The 17639-nt window shown below is 35.1% G+C and overlaps 1 protein-coding gene across 2 annotated transcripts in view; it reads right to left on the bottom strand.

Annotated features, from left to right (window-relative positions):
- SCAF4 (SR-related CTD associated factor 4) overlaps positions 1 to 17639 on the bottom strand; it is a 56342-nt gene that overhangs the window by 29181 nt on the left and 9522 nt on the right. For both annotated transcript variants that reach the window (XM_082840237.1, XM_082840238.1), the window contains exons 2-7: positions 6136 to 6219; positions 5186 to 5230; positions 3512 to 3673; positions 2217 to 2352; positions 1751 to 1890; positions 956 to 1132 (exon numbers count right to left, since the gene is read on the bottom strand). In XM_082840237.1, the coding sequence (XP_082696363.1) occupies positions 956 to 1132; positions 1751 to 1890; positions 2217 to 2352; positions 3512 to 3673; positions 5186 to 5230; positions 6136 to 6219 (744 nt within the window). The remainder of the gene's footprint in view (positions 1 to 955; positions 1133 to 1750; positions 1891 to 2216; positions 2353 to 3511; positions 3674 to 5185; positions 5231 to 6135; positions 6220 to 17639) is intronic.

Below are 17639 nucleotides of genomic sequence, written 5' to 3'. Positions count from 1 at the left end.
TAATTTGGACTACCAGCAATAAAGTTTTGTATCTTAGAATGTTAGAAAGAATCAAAAATTTTAGAGATGATTGAAAGATACTTCGTTCTAGGATTTTCAAACTCTTGTGGTTTTTGCACTGCAACTTGTAAAATGAGATGAAACTGTATATAGTCATAAATCCAGTAAATAGACATGACATAAACAGACAAGAGTGGAGTTGTCTGGGCTAACATTTCAACAGGAAGCTCTAAGCTAGGCATATCCAGCACATCTATATCCTTAGTGGCAGCTCCTTAAACATAATGAAGGCCCAACAGAGAAGTTGGAAGACACTCAACCAACCCAAACCCTCATATTATAGATATGGTAACTAATGTTTTTAACAGCAGAAAACAGAAAGCAACTTAAATGTCTATCAATAGGGGAATGGCTAAATTGTGATGTCTCTATGTAATGGAATACTCCTAATAAGCACTCAGTAAATGTGTAGATTTACATCTATTAACCTTAACAACAACAAAGAGACAAGAGGATTAATATCAAAACAAGTAAGTTAAAAACAGTGTGTATGTATATATATGTGTATATATATACTAAAAACACACATTTTTATATATGCACACACATATATAATGACCAAAAAAGAAAAGCATATATCCAGGAAATTAATTCTGAAAAGATACACAGCAAAATATTACAGTAGTTACCTTCACGTATGGGGGTTAATGGTGAATGTTCCCCTGTTTACTTTCCTTTACACTGTTTACTTTTCCTTTATATTGAAAATTGTGCAATGAGTATATATTAGATTTTTAACCAGGAATAATAATCAATGTTTTGATGTCGAGGGGGAAAATCCCTCAAATTACAAAACAACAAAATGAACAAGCCAGAGAAGCTAGAGAAGGGGTAACTTCCACATTCCAAGTTGAGTGATGTAAACAATGGGGTGGGTTATGTGAGAGAAGCATACCTTGTCAAATGCAGTTTTTTGTTCAGGTTGGGGGAAAGCAGCTTTTTGTTCAGGTGGTTGTGTAGGAGCTGTCTTTAACTGAGCTGTGATAGCCTGAACCTGAGCCATCACAGCATTGTCAATGGCGGGAGACTGTGGTTTTGGAGGCTGTTGAAAAGTCTGAAGGATCTGCTGAAGCTTAAAGAATGGGAAGACTGATAAACCACATAATAAAGTATAATCACAGTATCAAAAGTTAATTTACTAAAAAAAAACCTTAATGGTGACTCAAAATAGCATAGGCACAGAGTAAACTGGAAAAAGGAACCAACCTTTTAATAATGGTTACGTTTATTGTGAATGAATGTATCAGGGATATAAGATGTGTCACTTAAGGTTAAAAATGTATGCTGATACCCCAACAGTAGAAAATGATGGTCAGAGAAAAGAGAAAATACACTGAATTGTGAACAAGGTAAATATGTTTTCTAAAAAAGTGTAAAAAAAATCATCTCCACCAATCCAAATAATTTTGAAATCTGGAAATGCTAGAATTGTGAGCATCAGTACCACCACTCAGCGGTTCTGCAGTTCTCTCCAAAGGGGTACTGCTATTTCTCAGTGTGCTGTTCCCTTGTTTCCCACATTTCCCCTATTATCCCTATGTAGTATCCCTTCCCTTCCTAGTAAAGGCCTTTCTATTTGAAAAGTAGAAATATTTCCTCCCCACAATGTGCTCATTAACTAGGAATGAAAAATAAGAACTGACAACAGTACCTAACTGCAAACAATTTAATCTTTGGATAGGCAGTTTACCTGTTGACCTTGAGTTGTCTGAAACAGTTGGGCCACAGCAGCAAAAGCATCAGAGCTGGGCAACTGTGGTACAGTTGGTATGGAGTTTGTAGTGGCTTGTGAGGGTTCAGAAGAAACTTTAACTGGAGGTGGAGGTGAACCTAAAAAAGAAAAGATCATTAAGCACTCGGTAAACTTTAACTCATAAATATTCCTTTTAATCTCCATTAAGCTTCTTTACTAAAATAATACTGCGTTCAGTTTAACATAGAGTAAAAAATACAGATTATGGTAATACAGCCTATACGGTAACAAGCACTGAATACTTTTATTAGAAATAAGAATTATGGGAAGAAAACTATACCTTCTAAGATGTAAACTCAAGTTTCCTTCTTATAGAAAACTTCCATCACTATAAACAGACTCCAAACACTTCATGCACAAAAAATTATACCATCTTCTAAGCTCACAGATACATCTGCCATACCTTCATTATTAGTAACATTTTCTGTTACTGGGGCGGCATTACTGGTTCCTGCTGCCATGTCCAAAAGCGGTTGAATGATTTCAATTTTGAATACTCCATTTTTTTGCCAAAGGTTCAGCACACGAACTATTTTACTCTGTTATGTGTGAGAAAACATAAATATACAATAAATATTTGCATAAATAATTTATTATACCTCTTACAAAAAGAGGAGGAAAAAAAAAACCACCCCAGGCTAATATTTCCATGCTATATCTGTTTTCATAAACAGAAAAAAATCTATCATCAGAATTACAACCTGGTTAAACTACACTAACTGACCTTTCTTCAGTAGTGCAATCTAGAGTAAGAAACAGAAGGGCGGAAAGAAAGAGAAAAGAAATATAACCTAGAGGATCAAAAGAAATGCATTATAATACTTAAAAATGTATCTGAAGTTTCCATTATATTTTACTTATGAGTACAAAGAAACAACCATTTATCTTACAGAAGTGAAGAATTTCCCGGGATGACTATAACAGTTAAAATATTTAAGACAATTATTGGCCTGTAATTGTTAGGTAAATTGTTTTGTGGACTAGTAAATATGAAGGAGATCCAGAGAAAACGTGTTATTCATGGTTGTAACTCTTATTTCCTACTCATGGAATGATCTTCTTTTCTCTTGTATATTTTCCCCACAAGAGCATTCCTTCAAGAATATACAGAATCCATAACACTCAAATTTATATGCCGTTTATTGTAGTCTCCAGTCTTCATTTTTCTGAGTCTACCAGTGCATTTCTCCCACCTACTGGAGTCTAGTTTTCTGTCTATAATGTTTTTCTATCTTTTTATAGTACATAGTAAAACCAGCTATAAATGTGAGGAATTAAATACTGTAGTCTGATTGCTAATGAATACCATTTACATTCTAGCAGCTCCATATGCTGGGGAAAGCCATCAATTATTGGTCCCTTCCTTTTGGAATAAGCAACAATCTGAGATAAGCACTGCTCTCCTCTACTTGCAGAATTTCTTTACCATTCAACCACAAGAAATCTTTCCAACAATGTCTTCTTAAAGCAAGACTGTGCTCCTTTTATATTTCAACAGTACAACATTCCTGAAGGACTTCCCAAGAAAACAGATATGACTACTATAGAAAAAACTGGGTTTTGTTTCAAGTTCATGATTATCTTTCTAGTAATACAGTAGGCTTTAAATATCTAATATACATTTAAATAGATTTAAGTAGATACAAAAACAAAACCAAAACAAGAATACAAGCTTAATTTAAAAATTATAAACTCTACCTTATCTTCAGATGGACAAAGATACAAATATTGGAATGTGGCAGTTATGTTTTTAGAGAATCTTGGCCCAAAAACATCTTTATCAGTTCCAAACTGATGACGAGACTGTCTCACAATTGAGTCGATTACATATAATCCCGGAACCTTGTATTCTGGTTTACACTACAAAGATTAAAGATGTAAATTCAATACAGGAAAAGCAAATCACAATTTGACACCCATTAATCTCACTTTCATGAAACTATATATCCAAGAATTACTTCTATTTAGAAACTACTTGAATGTTTAGTTCTCACTGGCTAGCTTGTCAAATTTCCCACAGGTCTGTACAGAATTGCCATTCTCTTGATACTTCAGACCCCCAATATTTCACTTTTCTCTGATCCCTCTGTCTCCCCACACACAACTTCCCAGAATCAACATGACTTTACCAATCCCTAAGCCACCTCCATACAAATCCACTTATTATGGATAAATCTCTGCTGTAATTCATCCTGCTCAAAAAAATAATTTTTACCTTTTAAAATTATCAAGGAGATCATTTTAACAACATATCAATTTCAATTCTATTAAAGTACAGTACCAGAGAAACAAAAACTGAAAGGAGAGGTCATTTTTGGCCTTTCAAATTGACAAGGTAAAATGAATAGACAGACACCTGCACATATTTCCGGTGGTACAACCTTTACAAAAGATTTAGCAATAAAAGTAAAGCCTTATTTGATCCATCAAGTCTATTTCTAGAAATTTATCCTAAGGAAAACAATTAAGATGCCTCTGAATTTTTTCCACAAGGCTAGCCACTGAAGTGAAATGGCCAGTAATAGGGAACTGGCTTAGTAAATCGTGAAAAATAATCATATGTTAGAATACTTTGCAGATGTTTATAATAAATTCCGTGGGAAAAGCAGGTTATCCATCAGCCTATGTCTTCATTTTCCTTTTATAAATGTACATACTAAAACATGAGTAAATATTCATCATAACTGGGGTGGTGGCATATAGGTAATTTTAATTGTTTTTCCGTTTTATTTACTGGTACTTTGATTTGCTACTATAAAAACCTCTATTGACTATACTTTTTAGTCTGTTGGAGCTCTAACTCCTATCTCACAGCCAGTATTAAATGGCCATGGACCAGAGACACTCCCACACACATTTATTAGAGTGTACTACATGGCATAGCTCCAGGTTGGGGGAGAAGACAAGGATATCTAAGTAAGCCTCCGTTCTCAGTCCTTTACTGAGAAAGACGTGTGCTAATCACACCATATAATCGTAGAAGTGAAAAACTGTTTAATTATGACGGGAGCAGGGGAAAGTTGGAAAAACTTTAAGAAGTGATTTCATTTGAAGTACTCCAAGATGAGTTAAATGTCAACAGAGCAGACAGGGCAAAGGGGAGAGAAAGCACATCAGGCTCAAGGAAGAGTCCTGTTCAGCAGAGAAGAAACTGTTGTTGAATCCTACCTCATAGTAAGTGCTCAAACAGTACTGCTATAAATTTTTGTTTTGTTAGGAAAAAAAAACAAAACTCTAGTGATTAAAAAGAACTTCTAGTGACAACTTTTCTGTAGAGTGGCTTTAGAAGCAATTATCCAAATTACTATTTACAAAGTAAATTACAAATACTGATCACAACTAAAATGAGGTAATAAATAAATGGATAGTTACCTTTTTGATGAACTTTTCCACTATTTGAACTACATGCTTATAAAGCTGAAAAGAATGAAAAGAAAATCATTATCCAGTTTACATACTTCTACATTCCTTGTAATTAGAAAATACTTAAAAATCTTGAAATTTGCACAATTTGAATTAATTCCCAAGATGATACTGAAAAAACATGGGAAATAATCCATAGTCAACCCATAGTCAACAACTGAAAAAATCTTAACACATCATAATGAAACTACAAACTAAAACAGAAAACTACAAAAATTCCCCCAAACACAAGGTCCTTTTCTTAGATTTTTAATCAGTGAATCTTCATAAAGTAGTTTATTAAGGAACTTTATGAGAGGGCTAAGAACAATGGAACTGGAACTAAATAATGCAGTTTTTAAAGAGACTCACTTATTCAAGGTGTGACTGGGTAAGACATTTAATTTCATGAAGTCCAAGGTTTTTAAATAAAAATGAAGCTAATACTCCACTGATTTATGATAAGAATTAAATGAAAACAAAACAAAACAAAACAAACAAAAAACCCTCTGCCATTCTACTCTCTACTTCAATGAGTTCAACTTTTTTTAGCACCACACACAAAAAGGCAATTATGTGAGGTGACGGACGTGTCAATTGGCTTAACTGAGGTAATCATTTCACAATGTACATGTGTATCAAATCGTGTTCTATTACATTATATTACTGAATTTGTCAATTATACCTGAGTAAAGCTAAAAAATATAAAGGGAAAATATTAACAACAAAACAGGTTTTGAAATAATATGTTACAACGTAGATGCACCATACTGTATTATTATGTACTTTCAGCAAAACCTGGTGAGTGTACTTCGATTCAGGCCTGAACTAATTCACAAGATGAATTCTCACATTTAACAATAACATTTTCAAAATTTCAAAAACATTTTCCAAATTAAATACATTTCTTTTACGCTTACCTTAATAGCTTTAATAGCAGCTTTCGTGATGAGAATCATCTTGGCTCGAGAGATGGGAGGCTTCATATCCATAAGTGAAAAGAGCTTAAAAAACAGAAAAAGAGGAAAAAAATGTTTTAATTACAAGTAAAATTAGAGGTTAATCCTTCAGTTCTACAAATATATTTGTAATATATTAACTAAAAGAATAATAAATTTTGGGGGCTTCCCTGGTGGTGCAGTGGTTGAGAGTCCACCTGCCGATGCAGGGGACACGGGTTCGTGCCCCGGTGCGGGAAGATCCCACATGCCACGGAGCGGCTGGGCCTGTGAGCCATGGCCGCTGAGCCTGCGCATCCGGAGCCTGTGCTCCGCAACGGGAGAGGCCACAACAGTGAGAGGCCCGTGTACCGCAAAAAAAAAAAAAAAAAAGACTAATAAATTTTTGGAACTAAGTTTAATAATTCGTCTAGTAAAGAAAAACAAGAGCTTTCCTACATACTGGCATCACCACTTCGAAAATACAATGGGAAAAAATCATATTAAAAGTAGCAAAAGAGGGGGGAAAAGGTAAAATATTTACAAAATCTGTAACAGAAAAAATTACAAAACTTTGCTGGAGAACTCAAAAATGATTTGAATGGAAACAAACACACCATGTTCCTGTACTGAAAATGGCAATACTGTGACTCAATATTTAATATTTCATTCCAAACCTCATTGAGATTTTGGAGAACTTCAAATAATTCTAACGTTCATTTGGAGAAACACATGTATTACATCAGGCAAGAAATTTAACATGCCATTATAAAGCCTGAATTCACAATTTCTTGATTTAGTCAGGAATAAAAATGACACCATATTTAACAAATCTCACTACAGTAAATCCAGCAATCAGGTGCTCACAGGAGACTTAACCACACATGCATACTCCTTCCCCCTGAAGTTTAAATCCAACCAAGATATAATGATAGCCCATAGAGGGTTACAAAGATAAAAGACATTAAGCTTATATCTAGTTTCTTAAATTCTTGTTTTTGTTTTGTTTTAATCATAGACACACACATACTCTTCTAAAAATACATCTTGAAATAAGTTTCAGGGCTTCCTGAGCATTATCAACCTTATATGAACCATGTTTCCATTTCTTTCTAATTAATGTTGGTATTTCAAATATGGAACCCCTAAGACATAGACCATCTTTACTAGACCACTAAGAGGCTACCCTGAAGAACAAAAGTCTCCTTTCCCAGAATAAATAGCCCTACCTAGCAACATACCTTAAATTCCCTGGCAACAGAATTTTCACAGCTTTTCAAAACTACAGACACAATGGACTACAGACAACGGTAACAGTAATTTTTAGAAAAAGTACGCAATGAAAGATATACTCAATATAAGAACCAGATACATACCCTGCCTAAGCAGAGAAAAGCAGAATTTTTCCATAAATAATACTAAGATACAGAAAATGGGAAAAACACAAAGATATTAACACAGAAATTCATTTTTTAAAAAGAGATTAAGTAAATAAGGTCATTCTTTATCATTTTATTTACCAACATAATTAAAATTCTCCTTGAGACTAAAAGCTCACTAATTGAAAAACAATTAGAAAGGAGACAGTAATCTTTGAAACTATAAAAACTAATGAGAAAATACGAAATGATTTAAAATATTTCAACTTCAACACAAACTGAAAAATATCAACACTGCATGAAATATACAGCACACATTTTATAAAAGGGCATGTTCTGCCCATTTCTAAGTTATAAAAGTTATTAAGACAGTTGTTTATTACCGTAGTTCTATTTCCTTCTCTGGACCTTAAAGCAGAGAAAGGGGAGACAAAAAAGTTTACACATGGATCTTAAGAATAAGCAACAGTGGGACTTCCCTGGTGGCACAGTGGTTAAGAATCCGCCTGCCAGTGCAGGGGACATGGGTTCAATCCCTGGTCTGGGAAGATCCCACATGCCGCAGAGCAGCTAATAAGCCCATGCACCACAACTACTGAGCCTGCGAGCCACAACTACTGAGCCCACGTGCCACAACTACTGAAGCCTACGGGCCTAGAGCCCGTGCTCCACAACAAGAGAAACCACCGCAGTGAGAAGCCCGAGCACCACAACGAAGAGTAGCCCCCGCTTGCCGCAACTAGAAAAAGCCCACGCGCAGCAACAAATACCCAACACAGCCACAAAAAAAAAAAAAAAAAAAAAGAATAAGCAACAGTGAGAACTACTTCTCTGGCCATTAAAAGCTTAAGAGACTCATATTTCAATGAAGCCTAAGCCAGAGCTAATATTCATTTAATGTCCCAAATAGCACTTCTTGATTATTTCCGCAGTAGGGAACTCCCCGTATTAAAACAAAACAAAACAGACAACTGAGCACAGAAGACAGACCAGTGGTATCTTCTGATGAAACGTTCCACAGTTTATACTTAAATCATAATTTATTTAAAAAAATTAAAATACAGACTACAGGCAATAGAACAGCAAGAGAGCATTCAAGTGCTACCATCTAAGAGACAGAGGAAGGGTGTTTATTCCACTAAAGAAGGCACAACTCAGGAAAAGAGGAGGGAACCAACACTGAGTGCTTATGTATAAGGAAGAATTACCTTTGGTGGTACATTATCTCATTTAATCATATTAACAATTAACATAGATTGTTACACCTATTTTGAGATGATACCCAAAGGGATTGCATCTGTTTTCGGATGATGCCCAGGGAACGGGTCTGGACTACAATTTGTTGATTTTAAAGCTTACAATCCTTAATAGCATAGTCATCTCCTTATACAATTGCTGCTTATTGACTAAATACATGCAGAGACCATTAACTACGATGGGGAACACAGACAAAATATCAAGTAGGCATCTGTGCCTGTCTATATGTATACTGTATTGATTCAGGGATAATGATAAGACATAATGAATTTAATTTGGGATGCCTACTGAATATTCAGGTAGAGATATCAGCAGACTGGAAAATGCATCTTGAACAAAGAAGAGGTTCTGCTAGAAACTGAAAGGTCACAGAATCAAAGCCATGAGGATGAGTAAGACGAGAACAAAGATGATATAATTAACTAGGGTATACCAAATATTTCAATGTGGTACAGAGAAGGGAGTTGCACAAAGGAACACCAGGAAAATAACAGAAATTAAAGGTATTTGGCAAAGTCAAATGTTATAAATTAGCTTTTGTGTATGAACGACTAGTATATCATCTGCAACAGGGCAAGTGCCCAATAAACATCACTAGGTGCAGTGTTCTCCCTGTTATTACAGATCTGCATTCAGAATTAATGTAATCTGTCAAAGAAAACAAATGTGTCAAAGCAGCCAGAGAAAACCATGCAATTCTCTTATATAAAATAATAGCAGCAGTAGGACCCAAAAGGTACAAAACCTCCTTAGAAAGCCTTACTAAGAAAAAAATACTTGTCAGCAACAGATATGAGTTTGTCTTTTTGCTGTCACCAGCTAAATAACTATTAGAAAATACTAAATATGAACACTGCTCTGCTGGGTGCCTGATTTACAAAGTATTCTAAAAATTATGAAGAATCACTCACAAGGATCCCTTATATCAATAAAGAACAGTTTCAAAAGAAGATAAGGAAGGAGCATATTTGGCCCATGACACCTGTAGAATTCATAGTGTTTGGGGGTTAGTCAAAGTAACATGACACTCTGCTATTTATTAACAGTATAAACATTGACAAGTTTAGTTAACCTTTTCTAAATATCAAGGATTTCTGAAATCTGAAAAAAAGGATTAATAGCACTCACTTCACCTCGTAAGACTGTTAAGATTAAATGAGATAATGTATATAAATCTCTTAGCCTAGTACCTGACATATAAATGGCTCAGTAAATAGAGGTATATAATGCCCTGGGAATCTTGACACACACCTCGAGTTTAATTTTTTGTTATGGCTTACCATAATACCTTTTTTGTATTACATCTACTATTCAAGTGCTGACTGAATTTAGAGAAATTTTCTCTATACTGAAAATACAGTAGTATCAAAGAGTTTTAAAGCTGTATAGCACCTTAGTATGTAATCCAGTACTCATACCAAATTCAGACCTGCTTTCACAATACACCCGGCAGGTCCCATATTAGTCCACAGGCTTAATAACTCATAACTAACCTTACCCAACGGTTACAGCAGTCTTCTTTGTACTGACCCCAAATCGCCCTTCTGATAACCTTCCCTCCTTCTCCTGTTCTAGTTTTGCCTCTGGAGCACAGAACAACAGTGATCTTTCTCATGTGATAAAATAAATATAACTAAGCATGTTTGCCTTTCTCTTATCTTCTTCAACTACTAGCCAAATGATATGATTCCTAGATCCGACTATCCTGGCTAATTCCTTTCAAGTATAATAAACCAAAATAAACAAGAGCCCGGATATATTCCTGTAGAATCTAGTGGATTGTCTTTTGTATTAGTTTCCTATTCCTGCAGTAACACATTAGCTTAAAACAACACTTTTGGAAGTCAGAATCTCCAGACTTCCCTGGTGGCGCAGTGTTTAAGCATCTGCCTGCCAATGCAGGGGACATGGGTTCGAGCCTTGGTCCGGGAAGATCCCACATGCCGCGGAGCAACTAAGCCTGCGTGCCAAACTACTGAAGCTTGCACGCCTAGAGCCCATGCTCCGCAACGAGAAGCCACCGCAATGAGAAGCCCGTGCACCACAAGGAAGAGTAGCCCCCGCCCACTGTAACTAGAGGAAGCCTGCGCGGAGCAACAAAGACCCAACACAGCCAAAAATAAATAAATTTAAAAATAAATAAAACTGTACCTTGTTTTTAAAAAAAGAATCTCACTAGTCTGAAAACAAGGTGTTGGCAGGGCTGCCTTCGTTCTGGGTGCTCTAGGTCAAAATCTATTTCTTGCCTTTTCTAGCCAAAGTGTGCATAAATTCCTTTGGCTCATAGCTGCTTCTTCCATCTTCAAAGCTGGCAGCATAGCATCTTCTCTCTTCCCTAACCTCTGCTTCCACTGTCAGAGCACTTTCTCTGACTTTCCTGCCTCTCTCAAGGAAGGACCCTTGGGGTTACACTGGGTTCACCCAGATAATGCAGGATAATTAACTCAACTCAAACCCTTAATCACATCTGCAAAGTCTCTTTTGCCAGGTAAGGAAACATATTCACAGGTTCTAGGATTCAGAACATGGACATCCTGGGGTAGGGGAGATCATTTATTATTTTTTTTAAATACTGCTTAATTATTAACTCACATTTATAATCAACTGAAACCCTCAGACTGTTTTCACTGGAATCTTTATCAAAACTAGATCTTCATGTTGATTTTATGTTGGTTTCTGACAGTACTTTCAATCTACTTAGGTAGTCTGGAAATGATTTTCTGTTTTCAGTGTAGCAGCTATTCCAATCAGTTTGCAAATTTCACAAACTACTTTATATGGCTTCCTCCAACCCCATGGTTTTTTAAATATTAAAAACAGGACCTACTTGTAGGATGACCTTATGTGATATTCCTTGGGCCCTGCCAGTCAGCTAAAGTTCACTTAACAATACTCTCATCCTATGTATTTTTAAAATTTATTCATGATGAAATCATGACAAATATCTTTCTGAAATATTTGGTTTAGAGTCATCACTAGACAAACTTTACAAAAGAAAAATGTTTAATTTGGCCTGTGAGAATCTGTTCTGGCTCCTAGTGACTAGATATCTCTAGACAGAATCTCTTTCAATGGGATACTTACCCCTACCTTCCCCCCACTTAAACTTTTAAGTATTTGCTTTCCTTAACTTTATTTTATAATGAATTATACTGATTATATCTAGTACTCCTTCCTTTGCTATTATGACCTCCAAGATGATAAATTCTGGCTTAAGCTCCTGTTATTAATAATTACAAAGTTCAATTTCAGGAAAAAATTTGAATGCTTCCAAACAGAAATACATTACACTCACAGTAACAGGCTGGTACTCAAATCTCCCTTCTGACAGATAAAGATATCAAAGTGTTCAAGTCTACAGTCTTCCCTCCTCTTTCGTTCATCTGACTCATCAAATCTGATACACTGGCTTCAACCAAATCAAGAGTTAAAGCCAACATAACTTAAATGTTTGCTTGTAAAATATATTTTATAAAAGTACACATTAGGGCTTCCCTGGTGGTGCAGTGGTTGAGAGTCCGCCTGCCGATGCAGGGGACGCAGGTTCGTGCCCGGGTCCGGGAGGATCCCACGTGCCGTGGAGCGGTTGGGCCCGTGAGCCATGGCCACTGGGCCTGCGCGTCCGGAGCCTGTGCTCCGCAACGGGAGGCCACAATAGTGAGAGGCCCGCGTACCGCAAAAAAAAAAAAAAAAGTACACATTAAATTTAACAAAACAAAACTTAGTGGAAAAATCTTTTAAAATCATCATCTCCACAAAGATGCTTTTTTGTCCATCTAATTATAGCCTGAAGATAGCTCCGTAAAACACTTACTGCTAGAACAATTACAGTCCCTTCTTACCTGGCATTTCAGTTTATGCCTTTACCAAAAGATAATACTCTCTTAATACTGGGCATTTAATGTGATGGGGGGAACAGGTGTGTGTGTGTGTGTGTGTGTGTGTGTGTGTGTGTGTGTGTGTGTGTGTGTGTGTGTGTGTGTGTGTGTGTGTGTGTGTGTGTGTGTGTGTGTGTGTGTGTGTGTGTGTGTGTGGTGGGGCACACAGGGAAAGGGGAGCTGCAAGCACATGCTAGACAAGTATCATTATGCCACTCTACCTGAAAGCAGAATATTGCATATGAGTTAATCAATAGCACATACAAACAGTAAGAGAGAAAATAAAACTGAAAACTGTACATAGGAGAGTAACTCAATTAACAAAGAGAACCCCAAACTAATATAGAAAAAAAAAATGTTCAGTCTTATCAGTAGTCAAAAAGGTATAAATTAAGACAATGAGATACAGTTCTTCAATTATCTAACTGTCATGAATGTAGATTAGCATGAAGCAAAGAACTAAAAAAGTCCATATCTTTTAAACCAACAATTCCACTTTTAGAAATTTATCTAAAATAATCAGATGTTCCCAAATCTCCCAAGATGACTTTTAAAATTAGAAGATAATTCATGTTATTGAAAAGATCTGGTAACCATATATAAAGTTTCCATACACAAGTGGAAGGGAAAAAAAGACTGAAATACTCTAAAATGTTAATGGTATTTGGTAGAATACTTTATTTTCTAGCTTAAGTTTACCTAATTTGCATTAATTTTATTCTTTTGTTTTTATAAACTTTATTTTTAAACATGTTTTTATTTTGTTGTGATTTCTCATTCTTTTTAAAAAATATTTATTTAATTTACTTATTTTCTTTATTTTTTTTGGCTGCTCCGGGTCTTAGTTGCAGCACTCGGGATCTTCGTTGTGGTGCGCGAGCTCAGTAGTTGTGGCGCGCAGGCTGAGTTGCCCCACAGCATGTGGGATATTAGTTCCCCAACTGGGGATCAAACCCACATCCCCTGCATTGGAAGGTGGATTCTTTACCACTGGACCACCAGGGAAGTCCCATAATTTGCATTAATTTTAAAATGAAAAAATTAAAATTCATGGATTAACAATGAAAAACTTTGTGTCTGAGACACAAAAATGCATTTCTCCAACTTGACTGTAAAATATACAGAATCATCATTATCAGGTACAACCTGTCCATGGAGTAAATCGTGTCTTTGAAGTTAACAGTTATGTTTAAATCAATGCCTTGTAAACCTTTAATACAACTTTTCAAAATTGCTAAAACAAAATTTTAAAAATAAAATTTGCCATTTTAAATCTTTATAACTGAAGCCTCTATGCACATAAAACCCAAATCTGAAAAATTTCTTAAATATATTTTTGACATCTGTGCATTAAAGAAAGCATCCCTTTTAATTACTGATATATGATTTACTCCCATGTAAACTCTATTTACTTTCCAGAGAGTCAAATCCTTTGAAACGCAAATAATTAACCAATTTTCCACTTGCTTAGAGGACTGTCTGGAGACAAGACAGGTCTGGCATTAATACAAAATATACCTAACAATAGAGCAAATTTACATGGCTCTTTAAAACAGAGATGAGAAAAAGAAACTGTACTGTTCTCCTGCTCCTACAGAGCAGGGTCTTTACTTTGACTTAAACACTACAAAATAGTTCTATTTATTTCTCCATAAAAGTCACTTTTCACACTTCTAAAGTTTCCAAGCAAGATATTTTTACAAACAACAAACCTGCAAATAATATTCTCAAGTTTAAAGAGTTTTAAAATTTTTCATACTTAGGTCTACACTTCTTTACCTTACTACACTTTCCCACAAACATAAACTTTTCTCCTGGTTCCAGAATTTAGAGAAATGCTTTACAAAATACACACATATAAGTTCAAATATATACTGTTAATATTAAATACGAAACCACTTTCAAGTTAACTACTTAAGTTTCTATGTGCTTTATGAAAATAGAATATAGTAATATAGCAAACAGGAGTTTAAACTTCATCACTTTTTAATTATATCACCAACTCCTAATTCTGTTACCATTTGCTGCTGGCAGGACTAATTTTCTAAGTAGTTAATTTCTGACAACTCACTTGCTACCTTGCTTCAAAGTATGCCCTAATTTATTCTTCAACTAAGACTAACTCCCTTACAATTTCCAAGGGTCTACCCTTCACTCAAACTTTTTACTTTAGAACCAAGGCTGCCTCCCCCAAATCAGGGCTTTTAACTCCTTCAGCTCCACTTACTACAACAGGTCATTTTTTATTCCTTACCTCCATTTTGATTCACTGAACTGCAATCAATCCTCAACTTCCTTTTCACTTGTTCGAGAAATAGGTCAGGATGTGATTTTAGGAAATGCCAAATATTTTATCCATGCCATTACTCTACTTTACTAGCACAGACGCCAGGTTTCAAAATCACTTTTACTGTGCCTCACTAAGTAAACTTTGTGTCCACCCAAAGTTGGCCAAAAAACATTTTTATGAATTACATAGTTCCTTCCAGACCTCAATCGAAGAAATAAAAATTTGTTCCAGGATATAAAATCATCTGATTAGAAGAAAAAAAATTATCTCATATATTATATATTTTATCTATACTTATTTTTCTCCCACAAAGTTGTAATGACTAGATCTATACAAAAGAATGGGATTAAAACTGAAAATGCTAACATTTATAAAATCCCTAATTAATTTTAAATTTTAATTGTGAATATAAATTAGTAAATGAAACATAAACACCTAAAAGCATATCTTAAGTTTTAAACACTGATTGCATCTATTGCATTATTGTGGATGACTTAAAAACTCCCAAACTTCATCATTCTTAAACTTTGGCGAATCCTTCCACAAATATACATTACAGTGCCTTGCTACCTTTCTTCAAATATACAAAAGTTGTTTAGGGAGCCCTCTCCCTTCATAAACAATAGACAAAGGTCAGCTGCTCAAAAAACTTCCGAGTAGCCATGTGGGGCTGTAGACTGGGCTCAGGCAGCCTCTTACAGTACTCTGTCAAATCACACCACCCCTCCCGTTTCCTTACCTCTAAACTGGAAGGAAGGTAAAGGCATATATAAAACACCTAACTGGTATGCTGGCATCTGGTTGGTATTTAATGAGCAAATGCAGGATTCATTTCCTGTCCTTCCCTTGAACTGGCTCCACTGGATTACTTCTTAAAATAGCATGTAAAAACTAAAGATATCCTTTGAACAAACTTAGGATTCAGGATCAACAAAATAACTTCCAGAGCCACTCAGTAGCTAAGAGATATTGTTTTCAACCTGATAGAAAATAAGATCAAGCAACAAAACAATGAAAATGGTGTTAAAACCTGACTTTTTTGTGTTTTTCTTTAAACAGCTTTGAGATATAATTAATATACCATAAAACTCACCCCTTTAAAATGTACAGCTCTGTAGTTTTTGCTATATTCAGAGTTATACAACCATCAACACTATTTAATTTCAGAATATTTCATTACACCCCAAAGAAATTCCATACCCATTAGCAGTCACTTCCCATTCCTCCCTCATACCACCACCAATAAACTACTTTCTATCTCTATGGATTTGCCCATTTTGCTAACTTTATAAAATATGCTCTTATATTTACTCAGAAATGGTTAAGGCCTTTATAAAGATTTGAATGTATCTCTGAATCCCAAATGTGGCTATCCTTTCTAAAGTGATTTATCATCCAGCAACTCTTAATTACAGTAAACTAGATAATATATGACCATTAAAGTTTAAAAGAGTATTTTATGTTTCCTAAAAGCTTAAAAGCGATATTACCATAAATTTCCTTATTATAGGTTTCCTTTAAGCAGGGTATTATAATTCTACATCAGCTAAAACTAACCTCTGACAAAAGGAGGAATAAAGTGGAATACTCATGGTAAAGTGCATAAAGATATTTAGGGGATATTGCAGAAAAAGATTTACAGACTATAGGGTTAGTCAACTATCGCTCTCCAGAGTAATAACACACCTAGAGAGGGACAGTGGGAAAAGTCCACCCAGGGGAAGGCAGAAAGTGGGTGAACTGTCTATAAAGACTCTAAATAAAACAATAAAACTGTTTGAGAATTGTTTTATTTATCACCAAATGCTAGCAATTCTAAATAATATCAGGGATAAAATATTCCTTCCCCTAAAACATTTTGTTGACTGAGATTCTTGTTTTAAACTACTGCTGTGGTAACTGATAAGTTTTTAATACATAAGCATCAAATCTGTACATTTTTATTATGTATCCTTTAATAAGCGATCTATTCTAAGTGGAATTTCATTAGGAAACCTTCCAGTTATATGATCAGTGCATAGAACATGCAGATTCGTTACACCTGTTCATTTGGAGAATGACTACAAAGAGGTTCAGGACGGCCTGCACTCTCCTCAGGGTCAGTTTACATCTGCAATTCTGTAGTTCCTATGTATATATATTCGTATGTTTAAATGGTACGTTTAAAGTATGATAGCTGTTTGCAAGTCTTCTTTCCTGATATATCTTTTTTTTCTGGTGTAAATACTTAAAAGCAGCCAGAATTAGTCTTTAACAAAGAAACACAAAGCTTGATGATCCATGAACAAAAATTATGGAGAATGCCATTACACATAATTTCAAAGATGTTCACCAATCATAATAGAGACCTACACTGAAACTCTGGGTGAAAATATTTTAGTGAAAATTTTTTGACTGAGAGTACATTTGGAAGTCACTAGAATCGATGCCAAAAAAAGACATGGACAGTATTGTGATTTCTAGAGTTTACTGTGAAGTGAGCTTTTTCTAAATTTCTGCTAAAGGAAACCTTATGTTTAAGTCACCCCAACTACTGTATATGTGCTGCTTCACATACAACCTTTAGTAATTAGAATTAATGAGAAGTGTTTTTTCAGTCACTTACAGGTGAAGGTAAAATTGCTAAATCTGACTATAACTGTCTACTGAACTCAAATATTGTGAAAATCAACTGACAATCAT

This window comes from Leucopleurus acutus (assembly GCF_964270905.1).
Source record: "Leucopleurus acutus genome assembly, chromosome: 5".
Lineage (NCBI taxonomy): Eukaryota > Metazoa > Chordata > Mammalia > Artiodactyla > Delphinidae > Leucopleurus > Leucopleurus acutus.
The sequence above is the reverse complement of the archived record's forward strand: the minus strand, read 5'-3'. Positions and strand labels throughout refer to the sequence as shown.